At 35.6% G+C, this 21,885-nt stretch overlaps 2 protein-coding genes across 2 annotated transcripts; both read left to right on the plus strand.

Moving 5' to 3' along the window:
- The first annotated feature begins 114 nt into the window (after positions 1-114).
- Positions 115-9,133, plus strand: LOC128018156 (nectin-4-like). Its single transcript, XM_052603515.1, has 8 exons — positions 115-483; positions 2,931-3,048; positions 5,236-5,387; positions 5,747-5,906; positions 6,026-6,095; positions 6,872-6,928; positions 7,068-7,238; positions 7,354-9,133. The coding sequence occupies exons 1-8, from the start codon at positions 177-179 to the stop codon at positions 7,774-7,776; spliced, it is 1,458 nt and encodes a 485-aa protein (XP_052459475.1). The 5' UTR covers positions 115-176; the 3' UTR covers positions 7,777-9,133.
- Positions 9,134-9,445: 312 nt separating this feature from the next.
- Positions 9,446-21,762, plus strand: LOC128018091 (coronin-1B-like). The gene is made up of 10 exons (XM_052603469.1): positions 9,446-9,864; positions 11,673-11,878; positions 11,996-12,118; positions 13,998-14,127; positions 14,549-14,730; positions 16,574-16,693; positions 18,005-18,109; positions 19,018-19,163; positions 20,205-20,262; positions 21,427-21,762. Exons 2-10 carry the CDS (start codon positions 11,675-11,677, stop codon positions 21,760-21,762), a joined length of 1,404 nt encoding a protein of 467 aa, XP_052459429.1. The 5' UTR covers positions 9,446-9,864; positions 11,673-11,674.
- Positions 21,763-21,885: the final 123 nt, after the last annotated feature.

Genomic DNA, 21,885 nt, shown 5'->3' on the forward strand with positions numbered 1-21,885 from the left:
ATGGGAGTGATGATGGAGATATTTACCTGACAGTTTTCATTGTTGCTGCGATTACAAGATCATATAATAGCTGCTGCTTTCTCCTTCAGATGTATCGTTTACAGTTGTTTTCAAGCAAACTGTTAGAAACAGGACAGCACACATGGAAGTCTCACTGTAGTTTTTATTTGCCATTTATGATGTATTTGTCATTTCATTTCACAGCTAAACCCATTACGTCCCTGCAGCCGTTCGTCCTGGTTGAGGGTGAGTCGTTCCGTCCGGCCGCTGTATGCCGTTCGGTGGCTAAGCCGATGGCAGGCCTCTCCTGGGACACGGAGCTCGCGGGTCAGAGTCAGAACCGTAGCTTAGATAGTGAAGTGGCCTCCATCCAGTTTTCTCTCCACCCTCTCCGTAACATGAACGGGCAGAAGCTGGACTGTCTGGTCTGGCATCCATCGCAAAAAGGCCCAGTGAGGATCTCCAATAACCTTGTAGTACACTGTGAGTCCTGATCTCTTAACACTTATTATAAATGTTTATCAGAAGTGTCTGGGGCATTCCTTTGCCCTTGATTTCTTATTACTATAAAGAAAAAATTTAACATCATCCTGTACAAATTAGCATTCATTGAATTCAGTGCAACAAATACTTTCATTTATACTTATAAAAGTACTTTAAAAATGCAATGTCTTTAATAATACATAATAAAAAAAAATCAATTGTAGTGTTTTATAATTACATTTTCTCTACTAAAAACTAGGGAGAGGAGGAATTATAGCCTTAATTATGTGCTTAATTATCAGTTAATTAAAATATATTTTCTTATTTTGTACATTATAAAATGTTCCTGTGGCTCAGAGGTAGAGCATTCTGTTAGCAGCGCAAGGTTGTGGGTTCAATTCCCAGGGAACTCATATTAGGTAGAAAATGTTAGCCTGAATGCATTGTAAGTCGCTTTGGATAAAAGTGTCTGCTAAATGCATAAATTTAATTTTTTTAATAAAAAATAAATGCTGGGTTAAAAACATCTGGCCACCCAGTTATTGGACAGAACATGTGCTGGGTTATTATTTTGGACTGGGAAACATTTTGACACAAATGCTGGGTTGTTTTATTAAACTCAACTAATAAAAATTACTTGGTTGGAAATTAGAAATCACACCCAAAATTACTAGAGGCAATAGTGATAATCAAAGAGTTAAGATTTATTTATAAGCAAGAACACCCATGGACAAAAATGTAACATTTTAAAGTAACCTCAGACCGCTTCCTCGTGTTTTACTCATAGCTGAATGATGTTGGGATTGATTCCATAACCTCCCCATAAACAAACACTAGTGAGATTGGAGAACATATTTTAACATCAAAATAAATTAAATTCAGTATTATAATGAGTAAAATCAGTTTGTTATATCTCGTCCCTGTATGTTGCGTTGCATAAAATACAGCCCAGTAAAGACATCATAGATGTTTGATCTTTATTTGACTGAAGAAGTGCACTTATTAGGCGGCACTGATGATGCAAAAAAAAAAAAAAAAGAAGAAGCCTATTGTCTGGTTGTTTCATCTGAAGGAAGGGGAGGGGTGTATATTTTCATCTGTCAGTGAGATTGACCCTCTGGGTAACACAAAAACTACTCTACCCTGGAAAAAACAGCCCAACAGGCTCAACCTTGTGGTTGGGTGGAAAAGATAACCAAGCATTTTTTAGAATGTAGTGTTACAGACATTTCTTAAATTGTTTATCAATTTTTGAATTATTTTGATGTCTCTTGACGTCAAACCACTTGCCAGGTTATAAACACAAGCTGCGAGTGTGCTTTCTCTTCAGAAGAATTTTTAATGTTGTCCTTACTGCAGCATGATTGACGTACTATTGCGCCACAAGTTTTATACATCACAGCCTGGATATGACTCAGAATGAGTGAATTTCAAATCTATAGAAAACAATTGTTAATTTCATAATGTAAAAGTAAAACACCTTTCCTATTTGCTCAGCTTGTGAAATTTGAATCTGATTGAGCTGTTGTTTCTCCAACATACTGGATGTAACTTCCCTCAGATGTGTTATGACATGTGAACATCTGTTTATTGTCTTAATCGATACTATGACTACATTGTTTTTCTCTCATTCATCACTACTGCTGCGGTCATAATGTCTTTGCTTTGGTTGATTGTAGGAAAGTGTAGACTCAAAGTCATTATTGAGTCACCATCATGTGTTTAGAAACCATCTGATGTGTCTACTGAGGAACTCGAATGGGAAAATTCTTAAGAATTTCCTGGTTGTTCTTCTTGTTGTTTTTGCCAATTCAGTTACAGTGAATAAGAACTGGAGCTTACGAACATCAAACAGGATGCAAAAACACCATGAACCAAAATGTAGTTTTGTGTTAAAGAATAGCCTTAAATCTATCATCTGTAATAATGACAATGTCTGAGAATGTGCTTTTGAACTTTTCAATGGATCCATTCATCCGGTTCACAGTATTAATCTGAATGATTTATTCACAAATCGGATGGATCTGTTTCTGTTTGCAACTCACTGACTCAATGATCTAGTGCAACAGTTAACATGGAAGAATGGAAGATTATATATGCATCATTTTACGATATTTTATAGCACTTTTTATGTCATTTTTAAAGATTATATATGACTGCATTTAAAAAAAGAAGTTACCAGTGCATTATTTCAATGTGTGTTTGCTTTTGTGTTCCACAGAGGAAAGTCATGTGGGTTTCATTTAATTGCAAAAAATTTTAATAAATCAAACATATGCATGTCTCATAATGCCAATATTAGAGTTTGTACTGTGTCAACAAACGGATCAGGTGAACTTGTTGGTCAAACAGGAAGTTCATCACAAGTTCAAACAAGAGGCTGCAAAGTGAATTAGATGCACCTAATTCTAAAATCTTTTCATTTGTGTGTTCTTGTGTACGTACAGACCCTCCGAATGCACTGATATCTGGCTATGAGGACAACTGGTATGCCGAAATGCAAGAAGCCACGCTGCAGTGCAGCGGTCAAGGAAATCCAGAACCTCAGAGATTCAGCTGGATGAGGTAAAACTCAGTTCACCTGCATCTCTCGATTTGTTTGTTTGTTCATCTCCCTGTAAGCCTGTCTTGTCGGTTAAATTCTGTTTCGCTTGGCTTCTCTATCAGCATGCCAGAGTAATCTCTAGGTGTGGCCGAGAAGGTTGTGGCCTAAATCATGAGTGAATTTTTAATCTACTTTATCAGATAGATAGGAATACTGACACTGAGAGGTCATTGAAATACACAACAGTTGTTTTTGCATTCGTGAACAATAATTAATCACAGCCACACACCTATTTTTCTGCATTTTTCAGTACAAGTGACTAAGGGGTGTAGACATGGACATTTAGATGATCACGCAATTCCTGAGACAAACATTCTCTGGTTTCCTCCTCCTCTCTGTATCGAGTGGGGAAACCTGTTTTCTGGCTGCTCGGTGTGAATGCAAAGCAAATGAAGTAACTGTGGCCTGGCGTCGTGTTGCAACTTGCGCAGCAAACCGACTGAGTGCATTTTCACACGGAGGGAGAAAGCGGGGGATGAGAAATGGCTGGTGAGGGGGAGATGAGTAGGTTTAGGATGATGGTGTCAGGAGAATTTGCCTGCGTGCTTGTGTGTGTCATCGGATGAGTCCTACCACTGTCCTCATGCAAATTGGACTGTGCTGTATGAAAAACATGTAACTTATAGTTCCTGGTAAAAGCTCTGGACAAAGTTCTTATTGTCTATGGAAAGACTGAATGGGCCTATTTGTGGTTTTAGCTAAATAAATAGGCTTGTCAGCTTTTAATACGGGGGAGAAATGCACTTGGCAGAACTTAAAACTACAAATCTGGCAGGTGCCAACATAGGGAGTTTGCTTGACAGCCATCATTCTTAAGTATGATGCAAGGTAAACAAAACAAAGCACTTACCTAGACTACATTTAATTCAGTTGTTTTTTGTTATGCTGTTGCTTGATGTAAAAAAAAACTGGATCTTGATGCAAAACCTACATTTACATTTATGCATTTAGCAGACGCTTTTATCCAAAGCGACTTACATTGCATCCAGGCTATACAATTTGTTTTCTTTTTACCAATATGTGGGATCCTTGGGAACTGAACCCACAACCTTTTGCACTGCTCTACCACTGAGCCACAGGAACTACTAGTTTAAAACAACGTATGAAAATAGTTTTTATTTATTTATTTTTTTACAATACTATTCTGACTGTATTATGGACAAAAAAAATGTTTTGTCATAAAATCACTGATGACCTGTAAGAAATACAGACTAGGAATATTTTAGGTTGAATTCATGAAATAAGTAATTAGTATATATCCAGTTGTTTTTACAGTACAGTTAGAAAGTTTGGGGTCAGTAACACTTGAAAAATGAATATTTTTATTCAGTAATGACACAATTTATTTATCTTAAAAAATAACAGTAAAGACTTTCATGATGTTCTGAAATATTTCTGTTTCGAATAAAGGCTGTTCTTTTGGAATTTCTATTCGAAGTACCCTGAAAAAATGCATCATAGTTTCCACAGAAATATTAAGCAGCACAACTGTTTTCACCATTGATAATAATAAGAAATTTTAATTTAATTTAATTTAATTTAATTTAATTTAAATGTGGACCAGCATATTAGAATGACAGAAGGATCATATGTAGACTACAAAATCGGTCATAAGGGTCGATTTTTTTAATTTATTTATTTATACATAATCTGAAAGCTGAATAAATAAGCTTTCCATTGATGTATGGTTTGTTAGGATAGAACAATATTTGGCTGGAAATCTGGAATCTGTGTGTGCAAAAAAAAAAAAACGTAATATTGGAAACATCGCCTTTAAAGTTCTTGGCAATGTGTATTCCTAATCAACAATTAAGTGTTGATATATTTACGGTAGTAAATTTACAAAATATCTTCATGGAACATGATGTTTACTAATATCCTAATGATTTTTGGCATAAAAGAAAAATGTATAATTTTGACCCATACAATGTTTTGTTGGCTATTTCTACAAATATACCCGTGCTACTTTTGACTGCTTTTGTTCTCCATGTTAAAATTCTGAAGTATCATGTCCTGGTATCATGCACATGTCAGTATTCTGTAAGCATAAATCATTGGTTATGTGAAGAATCCTAGACTATAGATTCTGTTGTTTACAGTTATGTGCTTTGATTGAGGGACTAAATCATATTTCGTTGATCACACAGGAAAGATGAAGCTCTACCCGAAGGTGTGACTATGGAAGGAGGCACTCTGCGCTTTTCCAGACCCCTGAGCTTGACCGATCAAGGAGTTTATGTCTGTACCGCCACCAATGAGGTGGGATCTGGAAAAGCTGAGATTCTAATAAATATATCAGGTGTGTATCCCATTGAAAACTCTTTCGCCCATGTTAAGATGCAATGCACAGTGCTGCCATCTAGTGAAAATAATATGCAACTGCATATCTCATAATCTATCAAATTGAAAGAATAATGAATATTCTGTCACCATTTACTCACCCTCATGTCGTGTCAAACCTGCATGATATAGTTTTTTCTATCTGTGGAATGAAAAAGGAGATGTTAGGCAAGAATGTACAGCCTTTTCCATAAACTGCATTCTCTAAAAGAACAGAAGCACCATAAACAAGTCTGACTCTTTCACACAAACGATGACAGGACTGTTGGAATTGAATGTACAACATCTTGATAAGTTTTTTTTGCATGTTTTTTTCAGAGTCGCCTCCGAAAAACGCATCTGTGAACTATGTGATGATGATTATTATCGCTGGTGTCGCTGCAGTGATTGTTCTCACTCTTATCATAGTGATCATTTCAGTGAAGCGCTACTATAAGCGCAAAAATCAACAACTGGCTATAGAGCTGGTTGCAAAAAAGTAAGAAAATGTGTCTTTCTTTCTAAACATAGAATAATGAACATGACTGGTCTGATTATGAGAATTGGTGTAGTGCACACCTGTACTTCAGTCTGTGTCTGTCTCACTCTCTTTGTAAGGGAGGAAATCAGCACTCTGTCAAGACAAGCCTCAATTAGGAGAGTCAACTCAGGAAGCAACAGATACTCAGTAAGAATACATGTATACACATCAACAAATGATTATTAATAATGCAAGGTTTGGGGTCAGTAGGATTTTTAAAATGTGTTTTAAAAACATCTGTCTCGACACCAAGGCTGTATTTATTTAATCAAAAATGCAGTAAAAACAGTAATATCTCTAAATATTTTTTTAAAATGTCATTTATTTCTGTGATGTTTAAGCTGAATTTTTTTGCATCATTACAGTCTTCATTGTCACATGATCCTTCAGAAATCATTCTAATATGCTGATTTTGCTGCTCAAGAAACATTTCTCATCATAATCAATGTTGGAAATAGATTCACTGCTTAATATTTTTGTGTAAACTTTTTTTTCAGGATTCAATAATGAATACAAAATAACATTATAAATATAAATTATAACATCATAAATAGTAACATTATAAATGTCTTAACATTCTGACTAAAAGTATTACTTTCTGACCCCAAATGTTATGGTAGTGAATGATATGCATGAGTATATACTGAATATATAAAGTTTTATCATTTCAAACTTTATAATCTTCCTTTTATGAAATGTTTTCTTTGACAATTTGAGTGTTTTATTTGTTTACCACTTGTACTATCCTGATAACTGATGTAATGACATTCATATATGTTTTTATTTTAATTATTTTACATATGGCTTATGTATCTAATTTCCTTTTTGGGCAATAGCATTTATGTATACAATCACTGTATATATATTGCAGTAGATTATATCTTCCTCCCACTCATCTCACTCTCTCTGTCTTCTTTTAAAAGGATGATAATAATCCTTTGAGAGCTGAAGGGACGATACGCACAAGTCTCTCTTCACTGGTTTGTTACTCTTTTCATGCATCATTTCAAAAATCACTATATACACCAGTCACATTCTGTAATTGTTCGATATGATACATATATATATACACATACACACACACACACACATAAAAATTCAATTCGTATATTTTCAAAGGATCGTCCTCGCTCCAGGGACAGTCGGTCCACGCTGGGAGGGGTGGACTCACTCGGTCGTCCTGCAATTTATAACACGTCCAGAAGAGGTCGAGACAAAATCATGGACAGAACTGAAAAAGAAACTCGGCTGATGATGGAGTCTTATGAGCAGGACAGTAACTTGTCACAGGTATGAGATCACATACAGAATTGTTGTAAAAGAACACAAAATGGTTTTCTTTTCTTTTTAAACAAATGGTCAGTGAATGAAGGTCTAGTCACATGTTTACACTTGTGTGATACAGGAAACCCAACTTCTTCCTCCTCTCCACCCCTCTTCTTATTCAATGGAGCAGGCTGTTGAAATTGTGCGGTCTCGGAACGGCAGCGCCATTCTCCCAGCGGAGGGGAGGCCGCAGTCAGGAGGAAGTACCAGAGGGGGCAGCAGAGGGCATAATTCGCCCTTAGTATCCATGTACCCGACTCTTACAGATGAGGAAGAGGAAGATTCTGTTAGTCCTACGGATTCAGGAGTCCACAGAGGTTTAATGGAGCCTGATGGATTTGAGAACGGTGGCAGCGATATATCTGAGGCGCTATCCAGTCATTTTGAGCGCACTAATGGCACACTGTGGCCCAAGTCGAAACCCAATAACATCCTGCTCCCAGCCAAGACAAAACTTTTCCTGCCGCATAGCCCAACTATCCACAAAGCTCAGATCGTTTAGAGCATTTATATGGAAACGTCCATATAAACATGGTTTATTTTACAACATAAGGGTGCGTTCCTCTGTAATTTCACTCGACAAAATACTTTGTTTGGACAACCAACCCAAAAATTGATTTTTTTTTTTTTTATGAATTTTTATATGATTACATTCTCAAGGTGGCAAAACCATGGACCAAATGACTATCAGGACATAGTCTGAACTCAAAGCTGAAAAATAGTACCAGAGGTACTAAAACAGTGCCTCAAATAATTGTGTAATCCGGAACTGGGACGCTTGAGTATTATGGGTCACAGCATGTGTTTCAGATGCAGATTAACTGGAATCGGCCAGAGCTGAGCTCCTTTGTGTGACCAACAATGGAATTAAGATCTTTTTTTTTTTTTTTTATTATTGTCATCGCAACCTACGGCTTCACTTGAATTGCTGTTGAGGGAGACAATACTACATGAACTGGTTTTCTGGTCAGTTAATCCTTCACTGTGACCTTTTGACCTTGATGTCTGTAATCCAGAGATGTACAAATGTTTTGATATATATATAGTTTGAATATATGTGTGTGTTATGTATTTTGACAGGAAACTACCCACTGCATGAATAGTATTATGAAGTATTGCATTACCTTGTTTTAAAATGGCTCCTGCATGTCATTGTAGGTGTGACACTGTCATTGTTTACAACATTTATACTTCATACTTCATTATGTACTAGTGCTTTAAATGCATTTTGTTTTAATAAGTGGGCAGTTTTACCGCAAGCTCCTGAGATATTCTTTTGAACTTTCTGTCTAACAAAATATAAAGCCTTGGTTTCCTGATGGTAACTTTGGAGTATTCAGTTCACTGCAGTGCATGGGGGTTATTAAATCAACCCTAATTATACTGCTAATGTTAGATGAATTTTAAAAAACACAATGTTGAATCAGGACATTATTGTTCGGTGCTTTACAGCCTAAATTTAAAGGTGTGTTACCTGATGAAAAAAAAGTACCATATCAGGAATAATTAACACTAAAATGCTACAGTAAAGCTGGGAATACTGTGAAAGTAGCAACCACTGTCAAAAATAAATAAGAATGAATTAATGGAAAATTTTAATAATTTATTATGTTTAACAATATTAACCACAAGTTCAATATCAAGTATTTTGGTGTAAGCTATTACCTTGGTACATTCTTGTAACCTGTCCCTCACCGTGCTTGGCTTCTGCTGCAGGAAATGCATTTAAGAATCATTTTAGGAACGTCTGGTTTGACTTTTATTTTGAATTTCAACACAATGGATCTTAAAGTTCTTTTTGCTCCACTGTCATTCTGCATAGAACTGCATTGCAATTAAAGAACTCAGATTTACTAAAACAGTCTCTAAACGTGGAAGATACTGAAAGAAATATCTGATACCTTGGAAATTATTTATTTTGTATTCAAATACCTTTTAGTCAGGAGGTTCCCTCACAAAAAAGAGAAAAAAAAATTATTAAACGTAAATAGTGTTTTAAATTAGTATATTTTGCAAGTGGACTCCAGTCTAGTACTCCAGTCTAGTACATAGTTCATTGTTTTAAAAATACAATTTTAAATAGTCACAAAGCGCTCAGAACGGGACTTTTATTTCGTCAACAAGGCGTATCCACGTCCATTTTGATGACGTCTCACGGTGGCGAGCTTCACACATTGCTGCTTTTAATTCTAGGCACATTCGCGGAGGAATTTACCATCCATCATCTTTCCTTCTTCAGCGGCGTCGACGCTCTTCCCGATTTATTTTAACTTCACTAGCTGTACGGTTTTGTACAAAATCTATTCTGTCTTTTGAAAATATACAATTGCGCTGAAATTTGTTTTCCCTGATGATATGGATTAATTTGTTGATGCCTACAGAAATTGCCTGGACACAATTGTTCCACCTGACCATGCAGAAAACCCCGGGGATAACAACACACTGCAAGGATTAGTGTAGTTCATAAAGATCGCTGCTTTTTGTATACACATCATATTTTTTTATACCGGAATCGCTTTATTAAATTATAGCCGGTTTTTCTAAGAAAAGGAACAAGGAAGAAAGGAAAGAAGGAAACCCTCAAGCAGAGGTATGTATGTAATGAATGAATGAATGTAAACCAGATCATGTGTCATTCATGTCTTCAGCGCATCTTTGCGTTACATTTGGAATGTGTTTCCGCATTTATGCACTGCCGCCCTTGATTTAATTTAATGTTTCTTAATTTAATTTTGTGAATTGTTTAAAAGCGTAATATTATTACATTATATTATATAGCGTTGTAAAATAATTGTACAAAATTATATTGACTTTTACATTTTTATTTTGTGTGCATGTAAATATATATAGCCTAATATCAAGTGTAAAAAATTATGTCTGTACAAATACACACACACACACACATATATATATATATATATATATATATATATGTGTGTGTGTGTGTGTGTGTGTGTGTGTATCATACAATGTTATAAAGTTGACATCAAATTGGATTCCTGCATAATATTCCATAATATTCCCCCAAATAACAATAATGATATTGTATAACAATTGCTTATTAAACGCAATAGAGTTTATTGAGAATTTTTTGTTAAAATTACAGCTTGAATATTCTATTCAGAAATTAAAATCATTTTAGAAATGTGACTTCATTCTAGTATAAATTGCCTTTTATGATTTACTGACCCATATAGAACACAATAAAGAAAAATGCAGAATTTGCAGTGGATGGAAATATCCCAGGAAAGCTTGCTCCTGGAAAGCACCTTTAGACCACAGTCCACATCTCAAAGCTTTAGGATTAACAAAGTTGTAAGCTATTTATAGTGGGATGTTTACGGTTCATTTTACTCTTAACATGGCTTTATTGATTCTAGTTTTATCACATTAAAAACAGAAGGTTTTTAGGGATGGTTGATTTGTCCAAATATATAGTCAATAGATCTCATTAGAGTGTAAATGTGTAGAGGAAGGTAACCGAAACATCAGACCTTAAATGCTGCTGGTTGGTGGTTTCTGACTGGAGCTGTGTCATGTTCATCCCTGCACAGTCACAGACACGTGAGAGCTACGGCCTTCTCCAGTTTCACTGGACTCTCACTTTTACCTCCAAGCCTTTCTGACCTAATAGCCTAATGGTCAATAGAACTGAAAAATAGATAATAGCACATTTTATATGATGGACCATATTATTGGCAGCAATTTTGAGATTATGGCCAGGGTTTATAAAATTAATTGGAATAATAATAATACTTTTTTATTATTAAAATTTTTATTTTTCATGTTTTTGAAATAAGTCTCTTATGCTCACAAAAAAATTTATTTGAAATATAAATATTTGTGACATTATAAATGTTTATACATATATATATATATTTTCTAAACTTTTTTTCTATACAGTATCTTTTGCACTTTTTGTTGTGACTAATATTTTATTATTTGAATCTTGTTAAAAAGCCAATAATAGCCTTTAAAGCTTGTGTGACAACATGCCCCACTGCTGGGTCATGAAATGAACATGATGCAGTGAACTGTATCTTTATTGTTGGACAATAATTATGGTATTCTTAAATAGCTGCACAGAACATTTCAAAATAAATGTGAGTATAACAAAAACACATGATTGAAGTTTGAACTTAGTGATGTCATTGCACTATTTGCATACTGAACTCTGATTGGTCTTTTTTCTTGCATGTATTTGCACACAGAATTGTAGTTGGGTTTTTGCTCTCCTATTGTTCCTATACAAATAATCATGTCAGTTTAATCTTAAAGTCTGTGTTATTTTATGATTTGCTGACAATTTACTTGCTTTATGTTATACTCATGTAAAAATATGCGGTGACTGATTTATTTAATAGTGACTAACGGTATATGCCACTACTCTTCCCACAGTCATGTCCTTCAGGAGGGGTGTTGTCAGGCAGAGTAAGTTCAGGCATGTGTTTGCCCAGGCTTGGAAGGCTGAGCACTGCCTCGATGATGTCAGAGTATCACGCGTGACATGGGACGGTCCACTGTGCGCCACCAATCCCAAGTTCATTGCTGTTGTCATTGAGGCCGGAGGAGGCGGAGCCTTTCTTGTGTTACCACTCGCCAAGGTTGGCATGCGTTCTCTCGCATTAACAACAACCCTGAGGATTTACAGTTGGTATTTTACATAGGTTTGCATAATCAAATGGTTCTGCTCACATAGTTCCTGTGTCTCCTAATACTAGAGCGGTCGAGTGGACCAGAACACCCCGACCGTGTGCGGTCACGCGGCTCCGGTGCTGGATGTGCAGTGGTGCCCACATGATGACAATGTTATTGCCAGTGCCTCAGAGGACTGCACTGTCAAGGTTTGCTCCTTTCCCTTTAACAAAACCTACCCATCAGTGACTGTCTTATAATTACTGATTGTGTGAATATAGCATCACTGGGCCTTTACATGGTAAATATTATTAGTTCAGTTGAATTTGGCTGTTTTAGCAGTTGGGTAGGTACTGGATTGCAATAATTATCTAAATATTTTCAACCTTTTCAGATGAACTTTAGTTTTTTTTGACTAAACATCCAAACACCAAATATACTCTATGCACAAATACTATATATATTACATTTACATTTATTCATTTAGCAGACGCTTTTATCCAAAGCGACTTACAAATGAGGACAGTGGAAGCAATAAAAAAAAAAAAAAAAATAGCAATGATGTATAAGTGCTATAACAAGTCTCAGTTAGGTTAACACAGTACACGTAGCATGGGCTTTAAAATAATATAATAAATAAAAAGAAAACAGATAGAACAAGAACAGAGCAAGCTAGTGATAGAGGTCACACACACAGATATATATATATATATATATATATAAACTGTATATATGTATATGTGTGTGTGTGTGTGTGTGTGTGTGTGTGTGTGTGTGTGTGCGTGTAAAGACCTTGTGTGTGTGTGTGTGTGTATATATATATATACACACACACACACAGATATATATATATGTATGTGTGTGTGTGTGTTTATATATATTATTATTTCTTTATTTATTAAAATTTTTAAAACAGATAGTTCCGGTTCTTGATTCTGATTGGTTGAGCCACGTTCGAAGCTGTTGTTAATTACACTACAAACATACACCTTTGTTTACTTCTGTGTGTTGCTCGGCAACCACTCTTTTAGAACCACAACTGTTTCTGAAGAACTACGTAAGCTGTGTCTCATTTGAAGGCTGCATACATCATCGGGGAAGTCTAATTTAAGAAAAGTAACCGTTAAGTTGCAAAGTAAAAAATAAATTATAGTATTTTAAAGCTCATAAGGAATAACAGTCAATTTTATTAGGGTTTTTCTTAAATAAGACATCCTCAATAACGTATGCAGCCTTCAAATGCGACCTCCGGAGGACACAGCCTGCGAAATGAGACGCAGCCATTGTTTGGTGGAAGAATGTTGTTTTCATTTATATTATTTAACTTTATGTGATATGTTTTATTTTGTGAAACTTTACTAGGTATATGGAATAACCGTTTTATAAAAGCAATACGCCCCGTGAAGCCGTGGTTTACAGGGAATTTTACAGCAGTAAAGGTTTTTTTTAACAACGCCCCTTAGCTGTTATAAATTCACTGTAAACCATAGCTTCTTAGGGCTTATTGCTTTGATATAAACTACTGCCCAAAGTCTTAAATATTTCGAAAGTCTCTTATTCTCATCAAGGCTGAATTTATTTGATAAAAACAGTGAAAATGTTAATATTGTGGAAGATTTGAAATAACTGGGTTCTGTTTTAACATATTTTAAATAATTATTTTAATTGTAGACTGTAAATAATTTCTGTCATTTCAGCAGCCATTGCTCTAGTCTTCATGATCTTCAATTATTGTTTGTGCTAAATTATTACTGGTGGTTCTTATTATTACCAATGTTCGAAATGTACAACCTGTGATACATTTTTCAGGCTACTTTGTTTAATAAAAAAGTTAAAAAGGACAGCTTTGACTTAAAATAGACGTCGTTTGTAAATATATTTTCTGTCACTTTTGATTAATGCATCCTTGGTGAATTAAAATATATAACCCAATTTTTTTTTAACGGTAGTGAGTCAAAATGAAGCAGCCCAACTGTTTTTAACATTGATAATAAAAAGAAATGTGTCTTAAGCCCCAAATCGGCATGATTTCTGAAGGATCCCGTGACACTGAAGAATAAGTTAAGACACTGTATTTTTGCATAACAGATTTGGCAGATTCCTGACGGAGGTCTGACATCTCCCATGTCTGAAGCAGTTGTGACTCTCGAGGGCCACAGTAAAAGAGTGGGCATCCTGGCCTGGCACCCTTCTGCTCTCAATATCCTGTTGACTGCAGGTAAGCTCTTCCTATGTGTATATACTGTATTTACTTTGCCAGCTTGGATTAAGTCTGTTCTGGCACACTCTATTTTTGGCATGTGCTCTAATTCTAGTGTCTTAAATCGTTTATCAAGCCCTAATTTTGGATATTGGACTTGTTTGAGGGTTCCGTGCATCTTCAAAGTTTTGAAAAAAAAATAGAGCTGTCAATCAAATGTAAAGAAGTAACAAAAATAAATCTCAGATCTGAAACTGGACCGCTTGATGCACAGATTGATTTAAAGGTTTGTGCACGACCAGCCAAAGAAAGGTGGTTTGGATTTGATTTGCATTGGCATGGAAATATCTGAGATGCAAATCTTAGTTCTTAAACTGGAAAGGTGTTTTTTTCTTTCTGACCTTTTGGCCAACTTTGGTCTTGTTTGTTCTTGTTCTAGGATGTGATAATGTCCTGTGTGTGTGGGATGTGGGCACCGGGGAGCTGGTGTACCAGCTGAGTGACGCCCATCCAGACCTGATATACAGCGTGAGCTGGAACCGCGAGGGCAGCGTCCTGTGCACCACCTGTAAAGACAAAGCCTTACGAGTCATTGATCCCCGGCGTGGAACAGTCATTAAGGTCAGCCTGTTCATTTCAGCCAGGGGGTCTGTGAAGAACAAATACAATACAGATTTTCAAAATAAATATAGAGGCATCTCATGCTTATCAAGGCTGTATTTATTTGATCTACTTAAAAAAATGCAATTAGGGCTGTAATTTTGTGAAATATTATTTCTATATAAAAGAACTGTTTTATATTGGAACATATTTTAAAATGTAATTTATTCAGTAACCAGTATTCAGTCACATGATCCTTCAGAAATCATTTCAGTATTTGTTTTTCCAGAAACATATGATTGCTATATAAATATATTTTTATCATTACCCATGGTATTTGTATACCCATTTGAAAAAAAAGTTGTGCTAATTAATATGTGACCCTGGACCACAAAACGTAAGTTTTAAGTCGCTTTGGTATTTTTTAAGCAGTAGCCAAAAAAACATTGTATGGGTCAAAATTATCTTTTTTTTAATGTCAAAAACCATAAGGATATTAAAGGGGTCATGTGATGCTTTTTTAAAGATCATTATTTTGTGTGTTTGGTGTAATAGAATTTGTTGACATGCTTTAATGTTCAAAAAAACACATTCTTTTTTCAAATACTGTACATTATTGTAGGTCCTCTATGCCCTGTCTCTCTCAAACGCATCATTTTCTACAAAGTCCCTCCTTCTGACAAGCGCAGTCTGCTCTGATTGGCCAACTGACCCAGTTTACTGTGATTGGCCGAACACTGCAAGCACTCGTCAGAAATGTAACGCCCCTTTTCATAATCGTGAGCTTCATCTTTCAAAGTAAATGTAAAGACAGTTAATAATGTCCTTAGTTTTACCATCAGTTCAAGTCCGAAAGGGGAACAGAGTCTCGTGAAAGACAGTGATGAAGCTCGTATGTGTTTGCAGAGACAGCGGCCTCCACTGTGTGACCCTGTCTCTCTCTCTCTCTCTCTCTCTCTCTCACACACACACACACTCACACTCACACTCACACTCACACACACACACACACACACACACACTCACACACACACACACACACACAATGTGCTAAACTCCGCATTTGAACAGTCAATAGCAAATATTTAACCTAATAACAAAACATACAGTTACTTACAGAAGCTGATTCAGAAGCAACAGATTGTCCTCTTCTAGATTCGAGAAACGGTCATCCATAAAATGTGTTGCTGTTCTGTTGTAACTTGTAACTTGTAAGATTTCTAAATGCATCTACTTTCAGAAGGCCAAATAAAGTGCTTTTACTTTTGCCTAGATACATACAACATCTCCCTGACATGGCTGCTTCAACACTAACCGCGGTTACTGAAACCAAGATGATACAGGTGTACAATGTAAACATAGACATTAAGTGCACCTGAGGACTAATGAGATTATTCTAAGAATGTTTATCTGCTGGAAAGAAGCTGCTCTTTAATCGGGATGTTTCTGCTGTAGTGATCTCAGAAGCAGCTGTTTTGTCCTGGCTGGGATATTTTGTCCACAATGAGCTTTTAGCGTCTGTGATGGTCCAGTGGAGGGGAAATCTATCAACATGGATCATTTGAAAGCATTCATAAGCATTGGAAGATTAGTATTACATAACCACTGGCCAGTCACATGCCACTGCAATTCTGTTTGAGATGTGGCGGACTTGTTAAATAGAATATTAATGAATTAATACTTTAAATCAATAAAAAACAAAAAAGAAAATTGTGGTTGCCTCTAAACATAAAAAGTTCCCAGTTAGTTTAGGTCTTGCGCTGTCCTCGTCTTCTGCATGAGATCACTTTGGAATCCTTAAATGGACTTCGGATCAGTGTTTTTGCACACATATGGGATTTATGTTTGACAATGTCACACTCAGGTGCGGGAGAAGGCTCATGAGGGCACCAGGCCGATGAGGGCCGTGTTTCTGGCTGATGGGAAAATCCTGACAACCGGCTTCAGTCGCATGAGCGAGAGACAGCTCGCCCTCTGGGACACGGTAAGAGCACTCTGTAGAGGAGAACCACTGGTCCTCTTTTGTTTTGTCAGCAAGAAAGATCATTTAGAGCCTGAGGGGAAGCATTGATCTGTGCATAGAAACTTGATTGAACTTCCCACTGTATGCTCTATGGGTAATTCCTACTAAAATAGCACATGACTATTCAAAAGTTTGGGATCGGTAAGACTTTCTTTAAAGCACATTTATTCAGCAAGGACAAATTAAACTTGATCAAAAGTAACTGTAAATGTATTTTTAATGTTACAAAAGATTTCTATTTCAAGTAAATGCTGTTTTTTATATTCATCAAAGAATCCTGAAAAAAAAGTATCGCAGTGACCACAAAAATGTATACAGTTAAATGCTTGCAGCATTGATAATGATAAGAAACATTTCTTGAGCAAATAAGCATATCAGAATGATTTCACGTGACACTGAAGACTGGAGGAACTGCTGCTGAAAATTCAGCTTTTCCATTACAGGAATAAATTACATTTTAAAATATATTAAAATACTTTCAATGATAATAACGATATTTTCCATGAAATAAATGCAGCCTTGGTGAGCACAATGGATTTATTTTTTTTAAACATTAAAAACTCTTACCAACCCCAAACGTTTGAACCATAGTATATTTATAAACAACACCATTTAAATATATTTATTTAGATTTTATTCTATTTTAATTATACTTCCTTCAATTCAAATGGAATTTGAACTCTGGTTTACTATCCATATTCAATTTAAATTCCACTAAGCAACCATCTGAGCAATCATGCCCTAGCATCCACTGTCAGAGCCACCCAGAATGCCTTAGCAACAGCTAATATTATAGTAATGCACAAACTCATACAGATCATCCGAGCAAAACCTTAGCAAGCATTTGCAATGGCCAAACTTCCACTTCTAGTGATTTCCAGCCACATGCCTTAGTAAAGTGCAACTCACATACGACCTTCGGACTTCAAATTACTATTCAAATAGCTTCAAGTGACCTTAAAATGTCAAGACTTTTTCAACTTTCATGCAAAGTTCTGTCAAGTCAGCATTCAGTGTGTCTTGACGAGTTTGCATTTTCTAGTTTTTATTTTGTTGAAGTGCAAACATTCAGTTTAGTAGCTTCAGGACATATGAATAATCAGACGCTCACAAATGATCTTAGCTGACATAAAAACATCTGTATAAAGAATCAGCCCATCAATCAGATATTTCTCTCTTTTTGCTGTTGCCTGTCTGATTCAATTATTGAGCATGAAATAGTGCTATATGTTTTGATAACCTAGTGTATATATGACTGTCTTTGTATTTCAGAGGGATCTTTCTGAGCCAATGGTTTCTCAGGAAATAGACACCAGTAACGGAGTTCTGCTTCCATTCTATGATCCAGACACCAACATGGTTTACTTGTGCGGCAAGGTAGGATTACCCAGTGTTACCTGATCACCTTCAACTGTTGCACGACAGGTTTCTCCAGCAGCTCTAACAGAGATATAAACATGCTGTTTCAATAAACAAATAAACATGATTGTTGCACAATCACTGCCTGCGGTAGCTTTCCTTATTTACATACAGCAAACATAAACACACTACCATTCAAAGGTTTGGATTTTAGTTAAAAATCTTCTAAAAAAAAAAAAAAAAAAAAGTCTCCTGTGTTCAACGATAAAAATACTATATTTCAATATTTTAAAATGGAATTTATTCCTGTGATGTTGAAGCTGAATTTTTAGCAACATTTATTTCAGTATTCAGTATCACATGATCCTTCAGAAATCATAATATTTTTTGCAGAAAACTGTGACGTTTTTCCAATATTCTTTGATGAATAGCAAAAGAACAGCATTTATTAAAAAAAAAAAACATTTTAACCATTCAAATGTCTTCACTGTGACTTTTGATCAATTTAATGCATCCTCAATTAATCAAATTATTAAATTAAATTTATGCATTTAGCAGATGCTTTTATCTAAAGCGACTTACAGTACAGTGCATTCAGGCTAACAATTTTTACCTATCATGTGTTCCCGGGGAATCAAACCCCCAACCTTGCGCTTGATAACGCAATAATCTACCAATTGAGCTACAAGAACACTTATTAACACTTATTAATTAACAATTATTAATTTATTTTACATTAATTAATTATCAATTATTAATATATAAGAGATGTGGAATATGTAAGAATAAAATAAATGGCACAGTGATGGTATCAGATGTAATACTATGGTACTCCTAGGCATGAGTACTAAAAGTATAACCAGTAGTTGATTGAATCTAGAGTTGTTAATGAACTGTAACACACGGTCTCTCTCTCTCTTTCACAGGGAGATTGTACTATTCGTTACTTTGAGGTGACAGATGAGTCCCCGTATGTTCATTTCCTGAGTCTGTACAGCAGTAAGGAGCCGCAGAGAGGTGCTGGTTTCCTAAGCAAACGAGGAGTAGATGTCAACAAGTGTGAAATAGCAAGGTATGAACTGAACTACTGTGTTACTTTAAGGTCTAATCGTAATCATATTTGTCATTGTTCGATTTTGGTACTTTTTATCCCATTTGGGTGTGAATCTGATTGCACTTCCTTTGCCTTGATGAATGCCCTGAAAACATGTGAGTGGCAACTCCATCTTGAGTCTTTTTCTTAGTTTGTTCTGTTTGATGGGTTATTTGGCCGGAGTGCTTGACTAAGAGATATAAAACTGAGCAAACAGGAAGTGAAAGAATAGTTCACAAGAAATGCAAATGGTTTCTTTCTTTCTTCCATGGAGGATGAATCACATTCGACATACATACAGTATATTACTATTTAAAAGTTGTTTTTAATATGATTTTTTTTTTTGTCTTTTCTTTAATCAAAGATACTGTACAGCATTAATTCTCGGACATATTACAATTTAAAATAACAGGTTTCTATTTTAATGTTCTAATAATTTTCAGCTTTTTTCAGCAACCAGTCTTCAGTGTCACATGATCCGTCAAAATCATTCCAATATTTGTTAATGTAGTTCTCAATAATAATTCATTATTCATAATATAATAATAATTTATTAATATTAAATTAAAAGAACATCATCTATTTTAAGTCAGAATTGAAATAGCAATATAAATGTGTTTTCTGTAACTTTATTATCAAATGTATCTATGGTTTTTGAATATAAATATAGATTTATTTCCAAAAAACAAAAGAAAAATCTTACAGACCCCATGCTTTTGAACAGTAGTGTATACTTCATACAGATATTATATTCCATAAAACATAGGCATATACTGAAAAGATGATTTCAAGCTTCAAAAATGAACCTTAAAAGAAGTTTATTCCACTCATGCAATATAACTCTAAATGTTGCTTTTTGTGCGTAACAAACTGAAATAAGGATTATTCGCTAAAAACAAAATTCTCTTTTATCTTTATTGTAGAGCAGAAAGTCATTATTTTTACACCTGCACTTATTCTTAAATATCATCTCTCAAGTGCTGGCATTTATCTCCATTATTCCTCATTTTATTCCATCAGGTTCTACAAACTGCATGAGCGGAAGGTCGAGCCCATATCTATGACTGTGCCGCGCAAGGTACGTTCAGTCTGCATGTCAGAGCGACCACTCGTACAATTCTGAATTTTGTGTGTTAAGCGAGTATGAAAGGAAAGTTACTAAGTAAGACCTTTAGAACAGTTGAATTTCTGTCTGAAATACTGAGACAGGAAGTTCACTGAAAATTACCATGTTCTAAAATACTCTCTTAAACTACTTTGGTGTCCCCATTTTGTAAGGCAGCTATCAGCCATATTGACTCCAAAAAATATGTTCAAATGGTGAGGATATGCTCATTTTTACTCAAGTTGTCATATTGAGGAATGACATCATCGGTTTCAAAACAAAACAATGAACAGACAGAACCAAATATGCTGGCTGATTTTTGAAAAATCTCCAAGTAATACCATTTTTGAGTGCAAACAATATGTAATATTTATTTATGTCACTCATCATGGACATTTAAGGATGCTGTCACATATTCATTGCCCCGAAAAGAAATTTGCCCAGGATGTAAAAATAAACAAAATTCATACTTCCCTTCATGCTCTATTAATTCACTAAAACAATTAAAGTCTGTCATCATTTACCCATAAGAGAAAACATCACACGGCTTTGGAAGTGACATGAGGATGAGAAAATCATGACAGGATTTCCATTTTTGGGTGATCGGAAAGACAAAACAGAAATAAAATGAGAAACTTGCATGATTTTACTATAATTTGTATATTGCAGGGGGGTTTTTGTATTCTACGTAATCCCACAATGTTGTATTTTTGGAGTCTTTGTGAAAGAGGAAGTAAGAAAATGTTATCAGCTGCAAACTACTCACTGGCATACAGACCTCAGTCAAGGAAGCATCATATTTAAGTTTTGACAGGAATGAAGTCAGGCCTGTGAGGGACAGAAGTACAGTGCATTCAGTGGATTGTAATGTTGTTTAACAACATAGCCATTGTTCAGCTGACAAAAAATCTTTTAAGGTGACAAAAACTCTGTAAAACCATTTTGAAAAGTTTTACTTTAGAGAAAATAATATGCTCAAAGACTTTTATATAGTGTGTGTGTGCAGCTGTTTTATTTAGTCTGTCCCTCAAAGCCCTGTTTTCATCCGTGTTAAATTCAATGTGGCGTCTGACCTGATTAAGGTCTGTTTACCAAACTCTGTCTAAATGGTTGTTGTTTTTTTTCACCCACAATCAGTCCGACCTGTTTCAAGGGGATCTGTACCCAGATACGGCAGGATTAGAGCCCGCTCTTCAGGCAGAAGATTGGATAGCAGGACAGGACGCTCCTCCAATCCTTGTGTCCCTGAGCGGAGGCTACACGGCCCCTCCATCCAAATGTGGCACGCTCCGGGGTCGACCCAAACTGCTCTCTCAGACCAACACTAGTCCCACAAGCACCACTGCGCCAGCAAACCCTATGGCTGTTGAGCTTGAGAGTGAGGGCTTGGGCCACGGACAAGGAAGAAGGGATGTAGATGGAGGCATAGAGAGAGTAAAGAAAGAGGTGAATGACAAGTTTGGACACAGATAGATAGATTGATAGATATTTTAAATTATATTCTATTAGATTTCATGGTAGTGTGTATGTTATGTAAATTTACACAATACCATGAAAACAAAAATTTTCTGAACTATTTCTGTTTTAATTATCTCA

Source organism: Carassius gibelio, chromosome A8 (assembly GCF_023724105.1).
Source record: "Carassius gibelio isolate Cgi1373 ecotype wild population from Czech Republic chromosome A8, carGib1.2-hapl.c, whole genome shotgun sequence".
NCBI classification, from domain to species: Eukaryota; Metazoa; Chordata; class Actinopteri; order Cypriniformes; family Cyprinidae; genus Carassius; species Carassius gibelio.

Bases quoted from the DNA above. Each gene is read 5' to 3' on its own strand.
- LOC128018156 (XM_052603515.1), top strand. From the start codon at position 177: ATGATGTATTTGTCATTTCATTTCACAGCTAAACCCATTACGTCCCTG. The intron at 6,096-6,871 runs GTAAGAATACAT...TTCTTTTAAAAG, and splicing joins CAGGAAGCAACAGATACTCA to GATGATAATAATCCTTTGAG. The intron at 7,239-7,353 runs GTATGAGATCAC...TGTGTGATACAG, and splicing joins AGGACAGTAACTTGTCACAG to GAAACCCAACTTCTTCCTCC.
- LOC128018091 (XM_052603469.1), top strand. From the start codon at position 11,675: ATGTCCTTCAGGAGGGGTGTTGTCAGGCAGAGTAAGTTCAGGCATGTG. The intron at 11,879-11,995 runs GTTGGCATGCGT...TCCTAATACTAG, and splicing joins TTGTGTTACCACTCGCCAAG to AGCGGTCGAGTGGACCAGAA. The intron at 19,164-20,204 runs GTATGAACTGAA...TTATTCCATCAG, and splicing joins AACAAGTGTGAAATAGCAAG to GTTCTACAAACTGCATGAGC.